The 17,133-nt window shown below is 38.8% G+C and overlaps 1 protein-coding gene across 1 annotated transcript in view; it reads left to right on the top strand.

Moving 5' to 3' along the window:
• Window positions 1-17,133, top strand: part of LOC134057961 (cohesin subunit SA-2-like) — a 53,826-nt gene that overhangs the window by 22,410 nt on the left and 14,283 nt on the right. The window contains exons 13-22 of the mRNA XM_062515007.1: window positions 5,880-5,987; window positions 7,970-8,078; window positions 8,909-9,026; window positions 9,862-9,965; window positions 10,400-10,492; window positions 10,578-10,667; window positions 11,664-11,867; window positions 13,423-13,499; window positions 14,438-14,525; window positions 15,548-15,625. Coding sequence (XP_062370991.1) covers window positions 5,880-5,987; window positions 7,970-8,078; window positions 8,909-9,026; window positions 9,862-9,965; window positions 10,400-10,492; window positions 10,578-10,667; window positions 11,664-11,867; window positions 13,423-13,499; window positions 14,438-14,525; window positions 15,548-15,625 — 1,069 coding nt within the window. The remainder of the gene's footprint in view (window positions 1-5,879; window positions 5,988-7,969; window positions 8,079-8,908; window positions 9,027-9,861; window positions 9,966-10,399; window positions 10,493-10,577; window positions 10,668-11,663; window positions 11,868-13,422; window positions 13,500-14,437; window positions 14,526-15,547; window positions 15,626-17,133) is intronic.

Below are 17,133 nucleotides of genomic sequence, written 5' to 3'. Positions count from 1 at the left end.
TCATAAGTAAAATTAATACATTATGAAATTATTTTAAATTAAGCTATGTAGAGACCTAGAAAATACATTCTTTTCTTTCTTTTTGCTCATCTGTTGCATAGCCATCCTACTTTATTCCACTCCCCCCCCCCTCCCAGTTGCCCTGCTGATTTGGCTTAATTACTGGAATGATGAACGTGTGAGTTGGGGACTCAATAAGCAAATTCAACAACAGCTCTTCTCTTTGCTAAGAGTAGAGCTGACCAGTCTATAACTGTGTGAAGAGAATGCAGACAATCTAGCCAGTCACATGTACAGGCTTCTTAATAAGAGCCTGCTTCTAAAGATCCTTTTCTAGCAGGAGAAAAGCTGATGCCTTAGTACCTATAATACTGGCAGAAAGGGCTTGCTTCTGGGACTGCAGAAGCAAAGACCTGCAAGGCTGGTGTGTCTCATAGCTCAAAACCCTTGTCTGGATGTTGAGCAGTAGTGCTGCTTGATACATGCTGTAAAGCATGAAATGGAACTGGGGACAGCAACTCCCCTGCCTTAAAGGGGATAATAGAATAATAAATGATACTTTGTATAAATGGCATGGTTACTAGTATGCATTGGTGTAATAAAATGTTAGCCACTTTTGTCATGTTGTTTGGGCTTCTCTTTGAATGACTAATTTTTGTCATCTGCAAATTTGGCAACTGAATTCAAGTGGCCCAACTTGCAGTTTTAGTGATATGTGAAAGACCTTTCAGATCAAATTTATATTTTTAAAACTACTGGCAAGAATCTCTATCTGAATTCCCTGTATTTGATCTGGAGTCATTGATTAATTAAAAAAAAATAGTCTTCACTGGTGAGGCACTGACCTTCAGAACATGTCTCTAATCTCGGAATAAATATTTTGTTACGTCATGACATGAGTCATCAAGAAACAAGGCCCAGGAATAAATAGCTTTTTTTTCTTCCAATTACTCTGTTGGGTATTTTTTCTTGGGAAAAATATATTATGTCAGTAACTTTCTTTGACTGACTTCCATAGTTGTCAACTACGTCCATCCTCATAGAGTGAGCACAGCAGCAAGACCTTGTTGCTAATTGACTAGTTTTGTGATGTTTTACAGTGGCAGCAGGGCTGTGCTTCATGTGTATTAGTAACATTTTGAGCATCTCTCAACTATGACTGCATTCCAGTCCTGTGGAATATGCACTCACTACTCTGTGTACAACTGCCTCATAAAGCTGCTGTGCCTTTACATTCTCTCTTGATAGCTAGAGAGGCAATGAAAACACTGATCTTTTCAATTCACTTATATGTGTTACATTATTTAAAAAAACCCCAGTGCTGATTCTTGCTATGTATATACCACACCTAGTTTTTTTTAATCCATATTTGCATTTTCTTCTTGTAGATATTTGTGAGCTGAGATTTTTTTCCTTCTTGTTTGTTGCATGTTGTCTCAATTGAATGCCAGTCTTTGGGCTAGTAGATTTCTGTTTCTACACAACAAGATGTGATCCTGAAATTGAAATGAGCCTATGAGGTTTAACATATTAGAAATTATTAATGGTACTGAATTATGCATAATTGTTAACGTTAATGTTGCAAAGGATCTGACAGGGAATAGAACTAGGAAGGAAATAAAGAGGGAGAAAACATGAGTGACAATGAAAGATCCAGATTTAAAAAAAAACCCAAACATTAGGAGGCATATTAGTTTAGTGTACCTACTGCTAGACAAATCTATTAATTTTTGTGTGCTTAACTATCTAAAAGCGTAGAGGAATTTTGGAAAAGAGCAGCAAAAGTAATTAGGTAACTGCAGTAGATACATGGGGAAAGGTTCCAGGTGGTGTGGGTAGGGGCACAAATCTACAATTAGCTTGAATATGTAAATAGCCAGGGGAAAATTAGTTTGATTTACTTTAGTTAAATGTAACTAGAAATTAAACTGAGTTTTAAACACAAAACACATCAGTCTGGCACTGCATAATCACAGTGTATTGCGACATGCAAATCCCATTGTATAGTAGGTGGGAAAGGACTACTGTTACATTTTAGTGGCAACCATATTGTCATTTTGCTGATCACCAAAGTGTGTCTTGAAATACATACAATAGGAGTAGAGAAGCAAGAGTGAGAAACAGAACAGTTTAGTAGTACATGGGTTTTGTACTTTTTTTTTTATTGCAGATATCAGAATACTTTCAACATACTTTTTTTTTTGTTTGATAGTGCTCTGTGCACAAATACAGCTTTTACAATGCATCTGCAGATTTGGATGTTTAACTGCACTTAATTTTAAATGCAAAGTGAGCAGATTCTTTTTTGACTGAGATGCTATACCTTGGATTGTCATCACCATGATGTGTCCCAGATCTTACCCTGCAAAGCCACTAAAAACAAAGACTGGCATAAAACTCTGTAAAGTGTGTCAGGTGTGTTTTTATTTTGCTCTTGTGATTTTGATGGTTATCCTTGGTATGAGCAACAGCACAGACCAAGTGAAGCAGTTCCTTAATTAATCCAAGTCATATCTCTTGCATGCAACTAAATGAAACAAAAAACAAGATATGAAATCTTTCAACTGGTGCCATACACCGAATAAAATGGGTCTGTTATCTCCCTCTAGAATGTCTTGGTTTCTTCTTTGTGACATGTTCACACTGAAGTGCAGAGAAAATGGTATGTCATGAGATTGGTATGTGGATGGCCATGCCTGTTTATTTTTAGGCACCTAAACACTGGCAGGCACTTCTGGATTAACCTTTATCTGTTGTTTGGCATTCTGAGGGCTATAAATTTGCAGTGGTATTACTGCTGTATTTGAAGTATTCTTTGTGTGGTTGATGGTTGCCTTATGGATGTAAAAAAGAAAGGCACCCATTTAGTGTGGTAGTGTTAGTGCTGGTGGTAGCAGGTGTAGTCAAGTGCTGCTTCTTGCAGAGGTGGAACACCTGAGCAGTCATTTCAGAGGGAAATGAGCCTAAATCATTGTGGCTCAGAGAGTAGTGGTTGAACAGTAATAGTAGTTGTAGTACACACAGGTATTGCCTCCCACTCAAGAAAGAAAAAAACCCATAAGATCAGGGGCTGAAGTGGTATCAGGAGTGTCTGTCAGCTTGCAAGAAATGGATTATTCTCCCTTCCTTTGCTTCTCTGCTGTTTGAGGGTGCTTCATTTGTAGCTGGAGCAGCATCTCAGCTACTCAAGTCTTGAGGAGGGAGGAAGTAACACTGCACTAGGTTAATGTAACGGGTAAATTCCCAACCTCTTAGAGGACAAAGTTAAAAATGGGGAGGTTGGGTTTTTGGAAGTCACAGAATGGCTGAAGTTAAAAGGGTCATCTGGTCCAACCCCCTACCCAAGAGCAGTCATGTAGAGCACATTGCTCAGGACTGCATTCATATGGCTTTGAGTATCTCCAGCAATGGAACCTTCCCTTGGCAGCCTGTGCCAGTGCTCTGTCACCCTCACAGTGAAGACATGTTTCCTGATGTGCAGGAGGAGCCTGCTGTGTTTCAGTTTGTGCCTGTTGCTTCTAGTCCTGGGCGCCAGGAGCAGAAGCCTGTCTCTGTTTTCGTACCCCCACCACCAGGTACTTACACACATTGCTGAGATGCCCCTGAACTTTCTTTCCTCCAGGCTGAACCATCCCAGCTTCCCTTCCAGGTTCTTTCCTAAGGATAGAAAATATCTATGGAAAAGTAGTTTCATTAGTGCCGGAATGGAAGAGTCCTTAATTTCTGTCCAGAGGAATAGGTATCGCTGAGCTCTTTAAGCTATCTGAACAATTTAGTCAAGGAGCTCTTTTAAAACAGAAACATCCAGGTATTGCATTCATTATTTCTATGAATGTGCTAGAGAGAAAACCTGAAATAAAAAGAAGAAAATAATTAAATATTAAAAAAAGTGAGCGCTTGACTGGCATGTTCATACAGGAAATTCCATTTAAACATAAGAAAAAGGTTTTTCACTGTGGGAGTGATCCAATACTGGAACACATTGCAGAGGTGTTGTAGAGTCTTTGACCTCATAAATTGGACACATCAACCTGCTGTAGCTGATCCTCTTGTGAGCAGGGGTTGGACCTATTGATCTGGAGAGGTGCTGACCATCCTCAGTGCTCTATGATTGGTTCAGTCTAGATTGCTATATGTTTGTGAAATTTGTTATATTCCAAGCTGTCCACTGGTTTTGAAAAAATAGAGAAAAAATGACAAAGACATCATGGAAACTAGTGCTTTAAAAAACTGAATTGACATTAAAAAGAATGAAAGAAACATTGTCAGACTGCTGTTTTTTACTGTGAATTCCCCATAGCCTTTTTATACTTAGTATATCATGTCTCTTTATTACTGTAAATACTCTCTGTTGTCATTTTTGTTTTACTCTCACTTGTTAAACTTGTAGAAGTTTAATACATTTGATCATTCATGGCTTCACAGGACACACCACTGCTTATTTGTTTGCTCTAATGCACCATAAAACCATTTTACTTCTTTCATTTTTTTGCTGTTTAACATCAATAAACACATTTTTGCTCTACTTTCCCAGTTCTGTAGATAGTTAAATGAGTGACATAAATATTTTCCTTTAAACTGATTTCTTGATAGGTATTCCTTTACACTTCCTATATGTTCTATTGCTGCAAATGTATGCTCAAGCTAATGAATTGCATGTTTAAAGTCCACCAAAACCTGCCTTAAGTATGTAAGGCAGCTTTTATTTCACATTATCCTGGAAGACTGATTCATCACTTTTGGAGACATACCATTAGCACTTGCATTTTTAATGGATGCTCCAGTGATACTCTCACCTAATGTGAGCTCACTTCTTTTTCAGTCAGGTTGGAGGATATTTTGGGGCTTTGTGACTTATGAAGATGCTTAAGGGTGTGATGGGTTGGAGACAAATGAGCAAGCATAGAAAGGACTGCTGAATTTTTTTAGATATCACTCTTAGCAAGAGAGTGGCATGAATCCTCCCTTGCAGAGAGGGTTTTGGACCACAGCTGTAGATGATTTTTAAATGTTACTACTCCAGGAACGAATGCAGTGATCAAGAGAAGCTCTTTCCTCTCACCTAGATGTAGTAAGTGTAAGGATCTCATATGTTGGTCTTTCATTCTCTGAAGTAGCCTCATCCAGTGACATTGTTGTGGCAGTAAGAACCAGGTATTTGGAAACTGTAATCCTTGCTTTGGACTTCACTGCTCTAGTATCTCTTCCTTGGGTTGCTTAACCTTGATGCTTCAGTTTCTTTTTTGTAAATATTTGATATGAATACCATTTCTACCTCTCAGAGAGTGTTCTAGGTTTACTTGTTGGCATGTGGTATTCTCAAGATGTGTAGCTGAATGAAAAAAGTCACGACTTTGAATGGGTTTATGCAGAGAGCTCACAGCCATAAGTGTGCCATCAAGCATGTGTTTTGATTTCTTTTTACATAGGACTCTAGTGGAATAGAATGTAGGTTTTAAAATACTGGAATAAATAATGTAAAAATAAATTGTATGACAGGAGGAAGGTTTCTTATTTCTTCTATGGTGAACATCTAAGCACAAAGTAAAGGCATGATTTTCCTGTTTTATTACTGTTGCTCTTTTTACTGTGATTACTAATCAACTGTAATTATACTTCAAATTAATGTTCATGTCTATGCAGTGGGCCTGATTTGCCATAGCTTACACAAACCTCTGTTTCTCTACACAGTGAGTAAAACAACGCTGCCTATTTTGTTTGGGAGCGTTTTTAGAAATACCCTACAAAAATTTGCGCATAGCTGCATAAACAAGTTGCACGGTTACGGAGAATCAAGTCTAGTAAAAGCTGGACATAGCATTCATATTATTCTTTGCAGATAAACCTGGACTATAACTTCCGTTGTTATTTTTGCCTAGGAACTGTGAGGATGTGTTATCAGCTGAAGACTGTGAAATGTTATACCAGTTTGTTTATACCACTCACCGTCCGCTTGCAGTAGCAGCTGGGGAATTCCTCTATAAAAGGTGGTATCTTTGCCTGCCTACTTCTTGCATATTCTTATTTGTTTTGGAATGAAGGTGGATTTATTTAAGGGGGACATTAAGCATTAATTTTTCTGCTGAAGATGTGTACCAGCTTTCTTCTGGTGAATCAGAAGAGAAATGCTGTCTGAGGGTAATTACATGTTTTCCTGTACAGCCGTGGAACAATGAGTATGAGAAAAGTTGCAGGACTAACAAGGAGTATGAAACTGATTGATCCACAAGTGCCATGCTATGTTGAGAACATGCCCTCTTTCTCTCTACTTTCTTTTGCTATTGCTTTGCTTCTTATAAGCTAATATGTCACCTGGTATCTGCTGGATTTTCATAGTTTGGTGATTAATCACAAAAATGGCCTCCTCTTCTACCTTTGGAAGTTGCCTTATGCATTGTGAAGGCTTTGAATAATGAGAGATGCAGCAGATGAAAAAGCCCTCCCAATTTCCTGTCAGGTTAATGAAATGCAGGTTTTATCTTCCCCAGGAGTAACTCTTATTAATAGGCTTCTTATAACAATGGTTGCATGAAGTTGAATGGAGTTGGCGTGCTAAAAAGGGAAGTGACAAATATTCTGTCTCTAGAGCTGAGAGAAATAATCTTGACTTACAAAACGGAATGAAAATAAAAATATTTAGGCAAGGATTTAGTGGGGAAACGTTCAGAAATAATAAGAGTGTTTCCACACATATAAAATCTCCTCCTATTTGTCTTTTCCTGTCTAACTGAAATATTGCTATTCTGGAATTTGTGGCTCTAAGTCCAACAGAAAGACAAATGAAGAGAAACTTCTGTTTTGATGAGTCTGCTATTATATCTGTTAGACTTAGTCTTTTGTGTTGGTCCTAATATGCTCTCATAAATTAGATGCTTCTCCTCTCAGAGCTCAGCTGCGTTTTGCTACCAAAGTGATATCTGATAACTTCACTTTTTCTAACTAGCTTCCAGTGCCTTGTGGACACCTTGACCCTGTAAATCTGATTGTTGTTTTTGTTTGCCCAGTGCTTCTCTCCAGCACTTTTCTCCAGTATATTGGAATATGGAGTATATCCATATCAAAAATGATTATTTTGGAATGATAAGAGATGTTAGTAACACCCTCCCTTCCCTGGTTATACCACTAAGTTTTAGTGTAAATGCTTATGCTTTCCACTTCTGCTGCCCCTTCTTCATGGTTTGCACAAAATTTCTTCCATGTCTGCATATTTCATCTTAGGTTACTTAGCTGGCATAAATTATACCAGCAGAAGCTCTTCCTGAAAGCACAAGCTTTTGCTGGCATTTAGTAGTGTGGTCCAGCTCTTAAATCCAAGCTGTTTGGGCCTTACATTAATCTGCAGGGATGGCCTTCCTGTATTTATCTTGGGATTAGCACTTTTTGTGGGTAGTAGTCAGAGTGATTGTGGTTACAGGGGTAAATGGAAATGGAAATGGAAGTGTCATACTGTGCTTCATACTTCAGACAGAAGAGGAAGAGTGGATTTTCCACTGTATTTATGGTGTTAATTGCCTCTTATAATTACAAGATACTGTGCTTTCCTTAAGAAGCTGCAGTTCCAAGATGTATTGTGATGTGAATAGTGGCTGTGTAGCAATACCTCTGCTGTGTTGTTAAGGTTTAAATTTGTCCTAGAGCAAGCCTCTTTTCAAGCATGAGCAAATGCCTACCTCATTGTATGATCAGTTCTGTGGAATCTGCATCCATCATCCAGAAAGGTGGCAGCGTACCTGTGAAACTGTCAGAAATAGTCTCTGCATCCACAGGGATAGCTTATCTCTCATAATGGAAAACAACCTTTTTTCCTTTCATCTTATTGAAAAATCTAATGAGATTTGGGGTTAATAAGGAGGTGCTTAAGAGAAATATAGTACTTGTGATCTTGATCTTGACAGAATTAGTGTTACACTGGTAAATGAGTGTAAGGAGAATGTGGCAGAACTGAACTGACTTACTTTTCTTTTGGCAGGCTGCTTAGTCATGAGGGAGGTAAAGAAGTTCAGCCCAAAGGAGGAGGAAAGTTTGGGGTGAGCACTGACCAATTGAAAAGATTAATACACTTCTTCCTGGAGAGTGAGGTGAGAACAGCCTCTGCAGCAAGCATTTTAAATACAGTGTTGCATGTTAAATCAATTATCTTCTTGCTTTTGAAAGCAATTTCTATTGGTGAGCTCTGAAATGTATTGTGTTTGAAATGTTTTTACTCTCTATGTTAAGCTTTTAATGAAGCCATTTCTGTTCTGTTGTATTAAAACTAATTTACAAGTGGGCTGATGGAGAGAATCAGTGGTGAGGCAGTTTCTGGAAACAACCTGAAAGACAGCTCCCACAAGTGAGGGTTTTTTGATATGTGTCCATGTCTTTCTGGAGGCAGATTTGGGTTGTTGTACCATGGCTCCATGCTGACAAAAAACTGTACTTTTATTGGGAGTTTTATCACCCTAAGTGCTGATAAAGCATTCATGGTGTAGCTTTTGCAGTGGTGCAGACCTCTAACTGGCCAAAGTGTCTCAGGCACAGTACTTTTGAATTTTCCTGCAAAGAATTGGATAGAGACTTGTTTCTAGTCCTGTGACTGGATTTTTGGCTGTTGCAATCAGCAATATAAAGCAATATAGAAGCTAGTTTCAGAGATAATTTAATTTAAATTTAAATTTGTATTAGAAAAAAAGAAAATATTTCTTGCCTGATTTTCCTGCTTTTTCACCCCACTTGCAAGCTTTGTTTCAGATTGAAGACATGGTGTTTAAATGTTGATTGGTCTTGAACTAAATACGTTGGAATACTACATGTGGATATATGTGTGAATGACAGAGCTTTGTCACTGGATGCAGAGAGAGGAACATATGAAGCTGTATTTCCTTTAGTGATGTGTTTGCTTCTATAAGCTTGTGTTTTTAATCCCTAGCTACACAAACATGTTGTGTACCTAGTGGACAGCTTGTGGGACTGGGCAGGCAAATTCCTGAAGGACTGGGAGTGCATGACCACTCTTCTATTAAAAAATGCTGAAGAAGCTGGAGAAGGTGGGTATGCAAAGAATTTAGTTTTGTCTGAATGAATCTCCCCATGCTGTTTTTGAACCTTGCTTAGCTAGTTTAAGATCATTTCCCCAAATGTCACAAGGTAGATGCAACTCAATGCACTGCTAGTGTAATATTTATATCAACATACTTGTTTTATTCAGTATTCTGTATTTGTGTAATGTTGGTTTAGAACTTGTGCAATAATTACTTATGTAATTAAGCCAATAATGCTTATGTAATGTTCACTTTGTTTGTTTGAAACTTTAGAATCTAAAAGTATTAACAGATTGAAAAGCAGTTATTCTCAGGCTTTTATTCCTACCTCAAAAGAAAATGAGTAATGTATTGAGTTCACTGATACATAACACTAGAGGGTTTTTTTTGGTAGAATTATTTTGAAGTGAACTTTTAAATAAATCTTTAAAGTCCCTTTCAACACAAACCATATGATTCGATGAATAGTTGTCGTTGTTGTAGAACTGGAGTTGATTGTGTGATTAAAATCAGTTTGTAGACCCAGTGAGTTGGAGCATTTTGATACTCAAAGAAGATTTGTCCTAAATGAGACACTAGTCAGCAGGAGACCTCATTAAAACTGCCTGTGTTATTGCAAGTCCAACTGGCCCAAAATGTGTAGCCATTAGGGGATTAGTGGTACTCGGTAAATGTAGCAAATATGTTCCTTCAGATGAAGTCAAGTCAAGATGAAGTCTAGCTGTTTATTTAGCAACACTGCATCTTCCACAGTTCCTCAGGTAAAGGAGTAGGCTTTGCATCAGTTGTTGTTGCATCTTCACTTTTCTTTTGTGTGATGCTGAGACTGATTTACTTCCAGCACTGAGCGATGCCCAGGAAAGTACTCTCATCGAAATCATGCTTGCATCAGTCAGAGAAGCAGCTGAAGGTCATCCTCCAGTGGGCAGAGGTGCAGCCAAAAAAGTCAGTGCATCTTCGTCTTATTTATTGTCCTGTCATCACATTATCTTTGCCTTATCTACTTTGCCAGACAGCTTGTTCCTAGTTGCAGTTGTATCATAGGAAATAAAATAGCTTATTTTAATGTTGCAGTGTCTTTTCCCCTCTAGATCTTATTAGAAGTGGATGTTGAAGGAGATGAGTGTTAGAGGAGAGCCAGTTGAAGCATGTTATTGACAAATTTTGAGCATTTTATCCATAACATTTATCTGTTCAGCAATTTGCATCTAATTTAAGGTTAACAAAAAAATTAGCATCTGGTTTTCATAATGGAAAAGTGTTTCTATCTTAGCTCGATGTGCTTAAGACAATGCAATATGAGTTAAGCTTGGGTTACATATAAGATTCTGCTCAAATCCCAAAGATTTTATAATGTAAACCAAATGCTTTATCTCCAGATTTTGTCAATAAAAGAGAAGAAAATCCAATTGGAAGATTGTACCAAAATTACTGAACACTTTATTCTGGTGCTTCCTCAGCTCTTGGCAAAGGTAACTAACAGCTGCTCTGTGAATGCATGTTAAATATTTCATTAAAATTCCTGCAGTGTACTCATATCCTGTTTTTTCTCTGCAGTATTCAACAGATGCACAAAAAGTGGCAAATCTTCTGCAGATTCCTCAGTATTACGATTTAAATGTTTACAGTACAGGACGTCTAGAGAAGGTGAATAGGAATTTGGCTAGTTGGTTCATGTGGAATGTACTAAGTTTATGTGACAATGTAGGGGGTTTAATGGGATTTAGAACAAGTAGAAAATTGTTGAAATGCAATGAAATGGTATCATACCTTAATGAAAGTGGTCTTATTACTTTTTGATTTGGAGCTGCAGAGAAAAGCCTTAAGTGCTTGTCAGTTCTTATATGCTCTGTCTGGCCTTGGTGGGTAGCAATTTGTGGTTTTGTGTGGTAGACCTAGCCCTGGGTTTTTTCATTCCTGGCTGGAGGGAGGGTGGGTTATGCTATGTGTCTTAAGTTGGTGTCTCCCAGGAGTTTGCTACAGAATAGGTTTCATTCTCTGTGAAGGCTGACTCCCAGCTGCTGGGGAATGACAGTAACTGAAAGATAAGAATGGAGATAGTATATCTGCTGATGGGAAAGGGACGGTCAGAAACAGATAGATGAAATTCTTGAAATAGCTCAACATATTCTTAAACAGGGATGTTTACAAGGAGGCAGTATTAGGCAAACACTCTGAGGTTAATTTCAGCCCAAAACTTGAACTGGAAGAGAGCGAGTCAGCAGAATGACACAAGTTACCTCCACCCACTAAGAGTGAAGACCCAGTTGCTGACATGATCCAAAACATTCTCCATTCTCCATTGCTGAGGGAGACAACTTCCATTGTTTGAAGACAGACCTGTTCTTTGGGAATGCATCTTTTATTCCCTGTCTAGTGCTAGACATGTATTGCTAAAGTAGAACTTAAAGCAGTTGCTTCATTATTTAGGAAGATCCAGAGACATAATGATGAAAGAGAGCTATAAACACAGGAAAAAAAAAAAAGTTGTGTCCTCTGATCCTTCCACCCTTCTCCTTAGACTTGCATTTGTTTAATCTTGTTTGTATGACCCATAGGGATATATGGGCCTACTGAAATGATTTGAAGTGCAAGAGGATTTTTGTACAATTTACCTATAAATACTCCTTTTATCACTTGCAGCATTTGGATGTTTTGCTGAGAGAGATAAAAGACATTGTGGCCAAACACTCTGACATGTCTGTCCTCGAGGCTTCCTCCAGGACTTACTATATCCTCTGCCATGAAGAAATTGCCATCTATAGCCAGGTGGATTGTGCTCGAACTCAAATGATAGATGAGTTGATCAAACACCTTAACCAGCTACTAGATTGCTTCTGGCAAAAGGTGAGTGTGACTCATTGAGGGGTAAGCAGACTGTTTCCCTAGGAAAAAAAAGAAAGACAAAGAAAATTAAGAGGGATATGGAACTATTATTTGTCTGCTGTTTTTGCTTGAAGGAGGTAGAACTCCAAAAGATGGATTTGCACCTCTGAAAAGAATAGTTTCTTTGCATTTTAATGAAGCAGGTGTATTTTGACAGTATATTTTGACAGGAATAGAGTTGGGAAAATAGTAAACAAGGTAGTCCATACCAGCATCAGTGCATTGTATGTCATCTGGCAGGCTTTTTTTGGCTGCTGATGCTGTAAAATGTATCAAGCCTAAAGGTCCCCTAACCTCAGACTGGAATTATTGTGTTGATCTGTACCAGTGTGGAGAGTGTGTACTTGTGAGGAGCAAAATTGCTACACCAGGTATTCTGTAACTAAGGTCTGCAATTGCTGCAGTCCAGTACTATGCTGAAAATACTATGTGCAAAATCAGCTAGTAAGTGCTGTCAATCTACATGTGATGAGGCTCTTCCCAAAATGGTACAGTTCTGTAGTTCTCCATATTTGACTTTACACAGCCCTTTGTGCTGTCACTTTCGATGTAGCGAAAAAAACAAACAGAAAACATCAGTCTGTAATGCAGATTGTATAGCTTTGAGGGTCTTTGAAATAATGACTTTCCCCTTGAAAGAGGCTACAGTCTCCCTCAAAGCTTTTCATTAGGTCTAAAAAGCAGAAACAGCTGGTGGGGATATGAATAGCTTGCTGGCTGAGCTGAACAACAGAAGCCTGCAGCTGATCTGATCAACTGTGCCGTCATGAACAGGTGTCATGCCATGGTATGAGAGTTAACACTGGCAAGTTTTTATTGGACACGGGGATATTGCAAAATGTGTCAAGCCAAAAAATCCCCTAACCTCAGATTGGATTAATTTTATTGGTCTTAAATAGAGATCTATGTCAATGTGGGAGAATGTGTACTTATGAGAAACAAGATAAGTGCAAGACCAGGGATTCTTCGACTCCTCCGTAGTGTGATCTCTATCTAAATAAAGAGATTTTTCTTCTGGAACTCCTCCCTTCTAATTCCTGGTTGTATGTTTCATCCCCCAGAATCACATAGTATACTTGTGGAAACTACAGAAATTGCATCTATGGGAAAGTATTTAATATATTTTTAGCTATCTTTGAATATGATCTGGCAGCTGGAAGCAAGGAAGGTCAGCACCATGTGAACACTTAGCTTTACAGAGGTCCTTAAAAACTGTGTGAGGGACCATGTTAGACTAATTGCTACTTTTTACTCTGTGTTAGCAATTCTGCAGTCTAGGGAGGCTACCATTGGTTTATTAATGACAGGGATTTTCCCTTAGACAAGGTTTCTGTGGAGTTATATTGTTTTCTTTTGACTGCAGAGCAAGACATGAATAGCGTGGTTAAAGGTAAAGATTAAAGGAGGGCTGGAGGAGAGTGATCCAAGCTTATGGGTTGGTAGGGAAAAGAACACAATAGTTGCCTTGGTCCACACTGGCTAATTCCTTTCTCTTTCCCAAACTTCCATGATTTAGGAAGGAGGATTTTGTACGGACACAGGAGAAATTTCCCGGATGCACTCTACTTTGAGAAGAGTGGCGGCTTTTCATAAGTGAGATATTTATTTACACAGTTTATGTTTCCATATACCTGAAGTGTCAGCCTTACACATGCAAAGTGAGAATTGCTTGTTGGGTTTAGTGGGGTTTTCCAAAAGAGAATGAAAATGATCCCTAAGAGAGGTGCTGCAAGGTTTAGTTTCTTCTTAATGGAGCTGTACTTTTGGATTCATTACTGAGCATCAGCCCTAATGTGCCTGAGAAGTGTATGCTACAGAATTGAGATGTCAGAGTGGGCACAGAGATCTCCTCTGTGGTGCCTCTGTCCTAGCTGGATGTTTTTCCACAGCCTTACTGACAATACTGGTGGTCAGTCTGAAGAGGTTATAGTGAATGCAGTCATGCTTTGCAGCAGGTATAATCTGGTTTTTATTTTTAGTTTATCTGATCATCTTTTGTTAAGAGATGATTTCTCAAAACCTTGGTTTTCTAGAGGTTGGTAAATTGTTGTGCAAGATAGTAGAGAGGTTAGGGGAATTGGACCTTCTCAATGTGTCTTTTTTCTACATTTCAGAGTGGCGTGCTCGGGCTACTCTGGTTTTGCAAAGAGAATACTCAAGTATTCTCGAGTTGAGAATACTCAAGACTATTAGAAACAGTCTCTTAGAATGGGGTGAGGAAATTGTTCTTTAGACCTTTTTGGACACTTAGATAGTATGCATAAGGTATAGCAAAAGATACAGAACTCAAGCTTCTTTTTCCTCTCCTCATAGCACTGCAGTTTTTTGGTAGGAATGCAGACTGTAAAGCTGTGGTCTAAAGGTTGCAGTGTTAGATGATGAAAATTTATTTTCCCCCCTTATAATTAATATTTAATTGTTTAATGTTATTGCTATACATCATATGAAGGCAAACATAGGATACATTTAAGCTGTTTGGTCAAGTGAGTCTTAATTTCTTGTTTAGTGTATCATTTCTTTTTCACCTGCAGTGCTCATGATCTCACCAAGTGGAATCTGTATGACAAGATTTTAAGGTTCCTCATGTTTGAAATGGAACATGGCAGTTTGCCTGTTCTGGTGAGTAGTTAATATTTAACACTGACAGATGTTCTTCTTGATAAAAGCACAAAGAAATACAAAGTATTAAATAATCTTATATATCAATGTACTATGAGACTGGAAGATTCTGTGTCCATTTCTCAGTCTGGGAAACTGAGGCTGTCTTTGGTATAACATTATTGGAATCTGTAAATATTTACCTTTGTATTAATTAATTTTGGAGGTATTTCAGAACTGTGATAATCATCTGACATCTGGATTGATCCTTGGTCATGTTCAGTACTTCCTATGATTGCACAGTCTCAGAGTACATGTGAAATTGTTGGGACTGTGAGGAACCCCTTTTAGATTGCATGGAAGCAGAAATTGGAATACTTTGGATCTGTTGCTTACATGTTGACTCTTGTTGTAGTAGTTTATAATTATCAGTTGTCTCAACTGCAGCCTTTTGGTTATCTGGTTGCCTCACCTCAAACATTGTATGAAGATGGAGTTGTGTATTTTAGGATTGCAAGGTGAAATGCTTCAGCAGTTAAAAATACTAACCAGCCCATTTGTAGGAGAGAACTTCAGGCATTTTTTGGCAAGGAGTGAAGTTTAGTTGAGTAGAGAGAGCCTGCAGTCAGTGGGCAGAGGTGGGCTCCTTTAGATGGAGCATTGGAGCACCAAGATTTGGCTTCTGCGCTGAACTGGCCTTTGGAGGAGTCTGCTTTTCACCAAAGGCTTCACAGAAATCCCAAGGAGCTAAGCTGAAGCAAGCCTCTGGGAACATGGTTTTTGATATGTGGATTGCTTTCCCTTGAACTTGTCAAGATGTCAGAGAAGTTCTGCAGAAGCAGCACCTTAGTAATGAAGTTTCTCGGGGGCAACGCTTGCTTGTAAATGTAAACTTGTTAAGTTTATTTTAAGGATCTAAATACAACTGGGAAGTGTTCATGCAAGCAGCATGCAGAATGTCAAGCTTGAATGCTTTGTTTAGTCCTAAGCTTTTTGCAGCTGAGCCTTTCATGTAAATAAAGGACATGTGTTTTTATTTGCAGATTATCCTACCAGCTCTCCAGTGCACATATTTTTCTCTCCTGTGGCAACTAGCTGCAGTTTCAGAAAATTCTCCCAAGGTTGGTCACTGATGTAATTTTGAAACCCAGAGTTGTGCTTATAGAAGTTGAAGCTAATTTTCCCGTTCTGAGATTTCTTGAAAAAGCAAGCTTATAAGAAGCTAGTTTGTCTGTTTTCTTGAGGAAACCAAATTGAATTGAGGCATTTTCTCTCTGTCATCTTCTCTCTTTTTTTTTTCTTTTAAACTGCATGTGCTTTTTCAGTCTGCAGGAACAATAGTTCATCTCTATTTTTACTGCAAAACATGTGCATCAGATTCCTAGGGCTTGATGGAGATAAGGAGCTTGTCTCACTGCCAAAGAGTTTGTTGTTTTCTTGTTTTAAGCAACAAAGAATATTCAGTGGAAACTCCAGGACATTCTGTAGATTTGTTTCTTTTTTAGTTTCTTGATTTACCTACATATTAGTGTCAGAAAGGTCAAGGAAAGTGGTAATTTTCTCATCATCTCAGCTGACTGCTGAGAGATAAATTTACTTTTGTAATTTATAAAGTACCAGGCTCTAGCAGGTATTTCAGAAGAAAATCTAGTGTAAGACACCAGAAAGGAAAACTCTTTTATGTTTTGTTTCATGTGTGAATGTGTATCCTCTGGGGCTCTTCTTCACGATGGTTTCTGACTCCACGGAGTGCTGCTTTGTCATTCTGTCCCCTTCCCTGGCGTTCCTGCGCATGCAGGACAGGGTGCTGACATGGACATTTGTGTGAGAAATGCTGGCTGGGACTTACCCATTTGGCCACTGATTCACTGCCTGTTGCTGTCCCATTCCATGCCTGCCTGGATGTCTGCATCTCTCACTGCTCTAATGTGTTCTGCCTTTCACTCCAGACACAGTTAGCTCGACTTGGTAATGGGGCAGCACATTTTTTAATTTGGCCTTTCATATGGGAGCAGATTTTGATTGCATGCAGATGTGACAGCCCACTCTGCAGGGCCAAATCTGGATGTTGGCAGATAGAGAAGTTCTGAGAGCAAAAAGAAAAAAAAAATCCTGGGCAGCAACTCTGTTAATTTCCCCCTTGCTCCTCCCCTAGCAATGTTAAGGCAATGTACTGTCCCTCACCTGGTTCTCCTCAGCATGTCCTGAGATGGATCCCTTTTCTTATAAATGTAGAGCTGCATAGCATGAAATTTGGCTCTCCTTTGAGGGCATTCCTTTTACACTGATGGCTCAAAGCTCACTGCAGTGCAGCTGGGACCTGGTGGAGGATCGAAAGCCTTTTGTGTGGTTGTGAGCAAACCAAATAGTCTCCCATGCTGGATTCATCTTAACAAAGAGTGGTGTCTTAAGTTTCTGAGTGCCAAAGTTAAACTCTATTCCCTTTGTAGTCATTAGGGGAGGAAGGGAGAAAACCAAATCCTGAAGGCAGTGCACATTGAATATTAGGTGGGATGGACCAGAGGTTGTTATGACTCTACTTCCATTGTTGTCACTGCTTTATACAGATAAGATGAAGTGAATAAGAGAATGCATGCTGCCCTCCCTACAGATGGAGAAACAAAGAGTT

The sequence above is a fragment of the Cinclus cinclus genome, chromosome 2, assembly GCF_963662255.1.
Source record: "Cinclus cinclus chromosome 2, bCinCin1.1, whole genome shotgun sequence".
Lineage (NCBI taxonomy): Eukaryota > Metazoa > Chordata > Aves > Passeriformes > Cinclidae > Cinclus > Cinclus cinclus.
The sequence above is the reverse complement of the archived record's forward strand: the minus strand, read 5'-3'. Positions and strand labels throughout refer to the sequence as shown.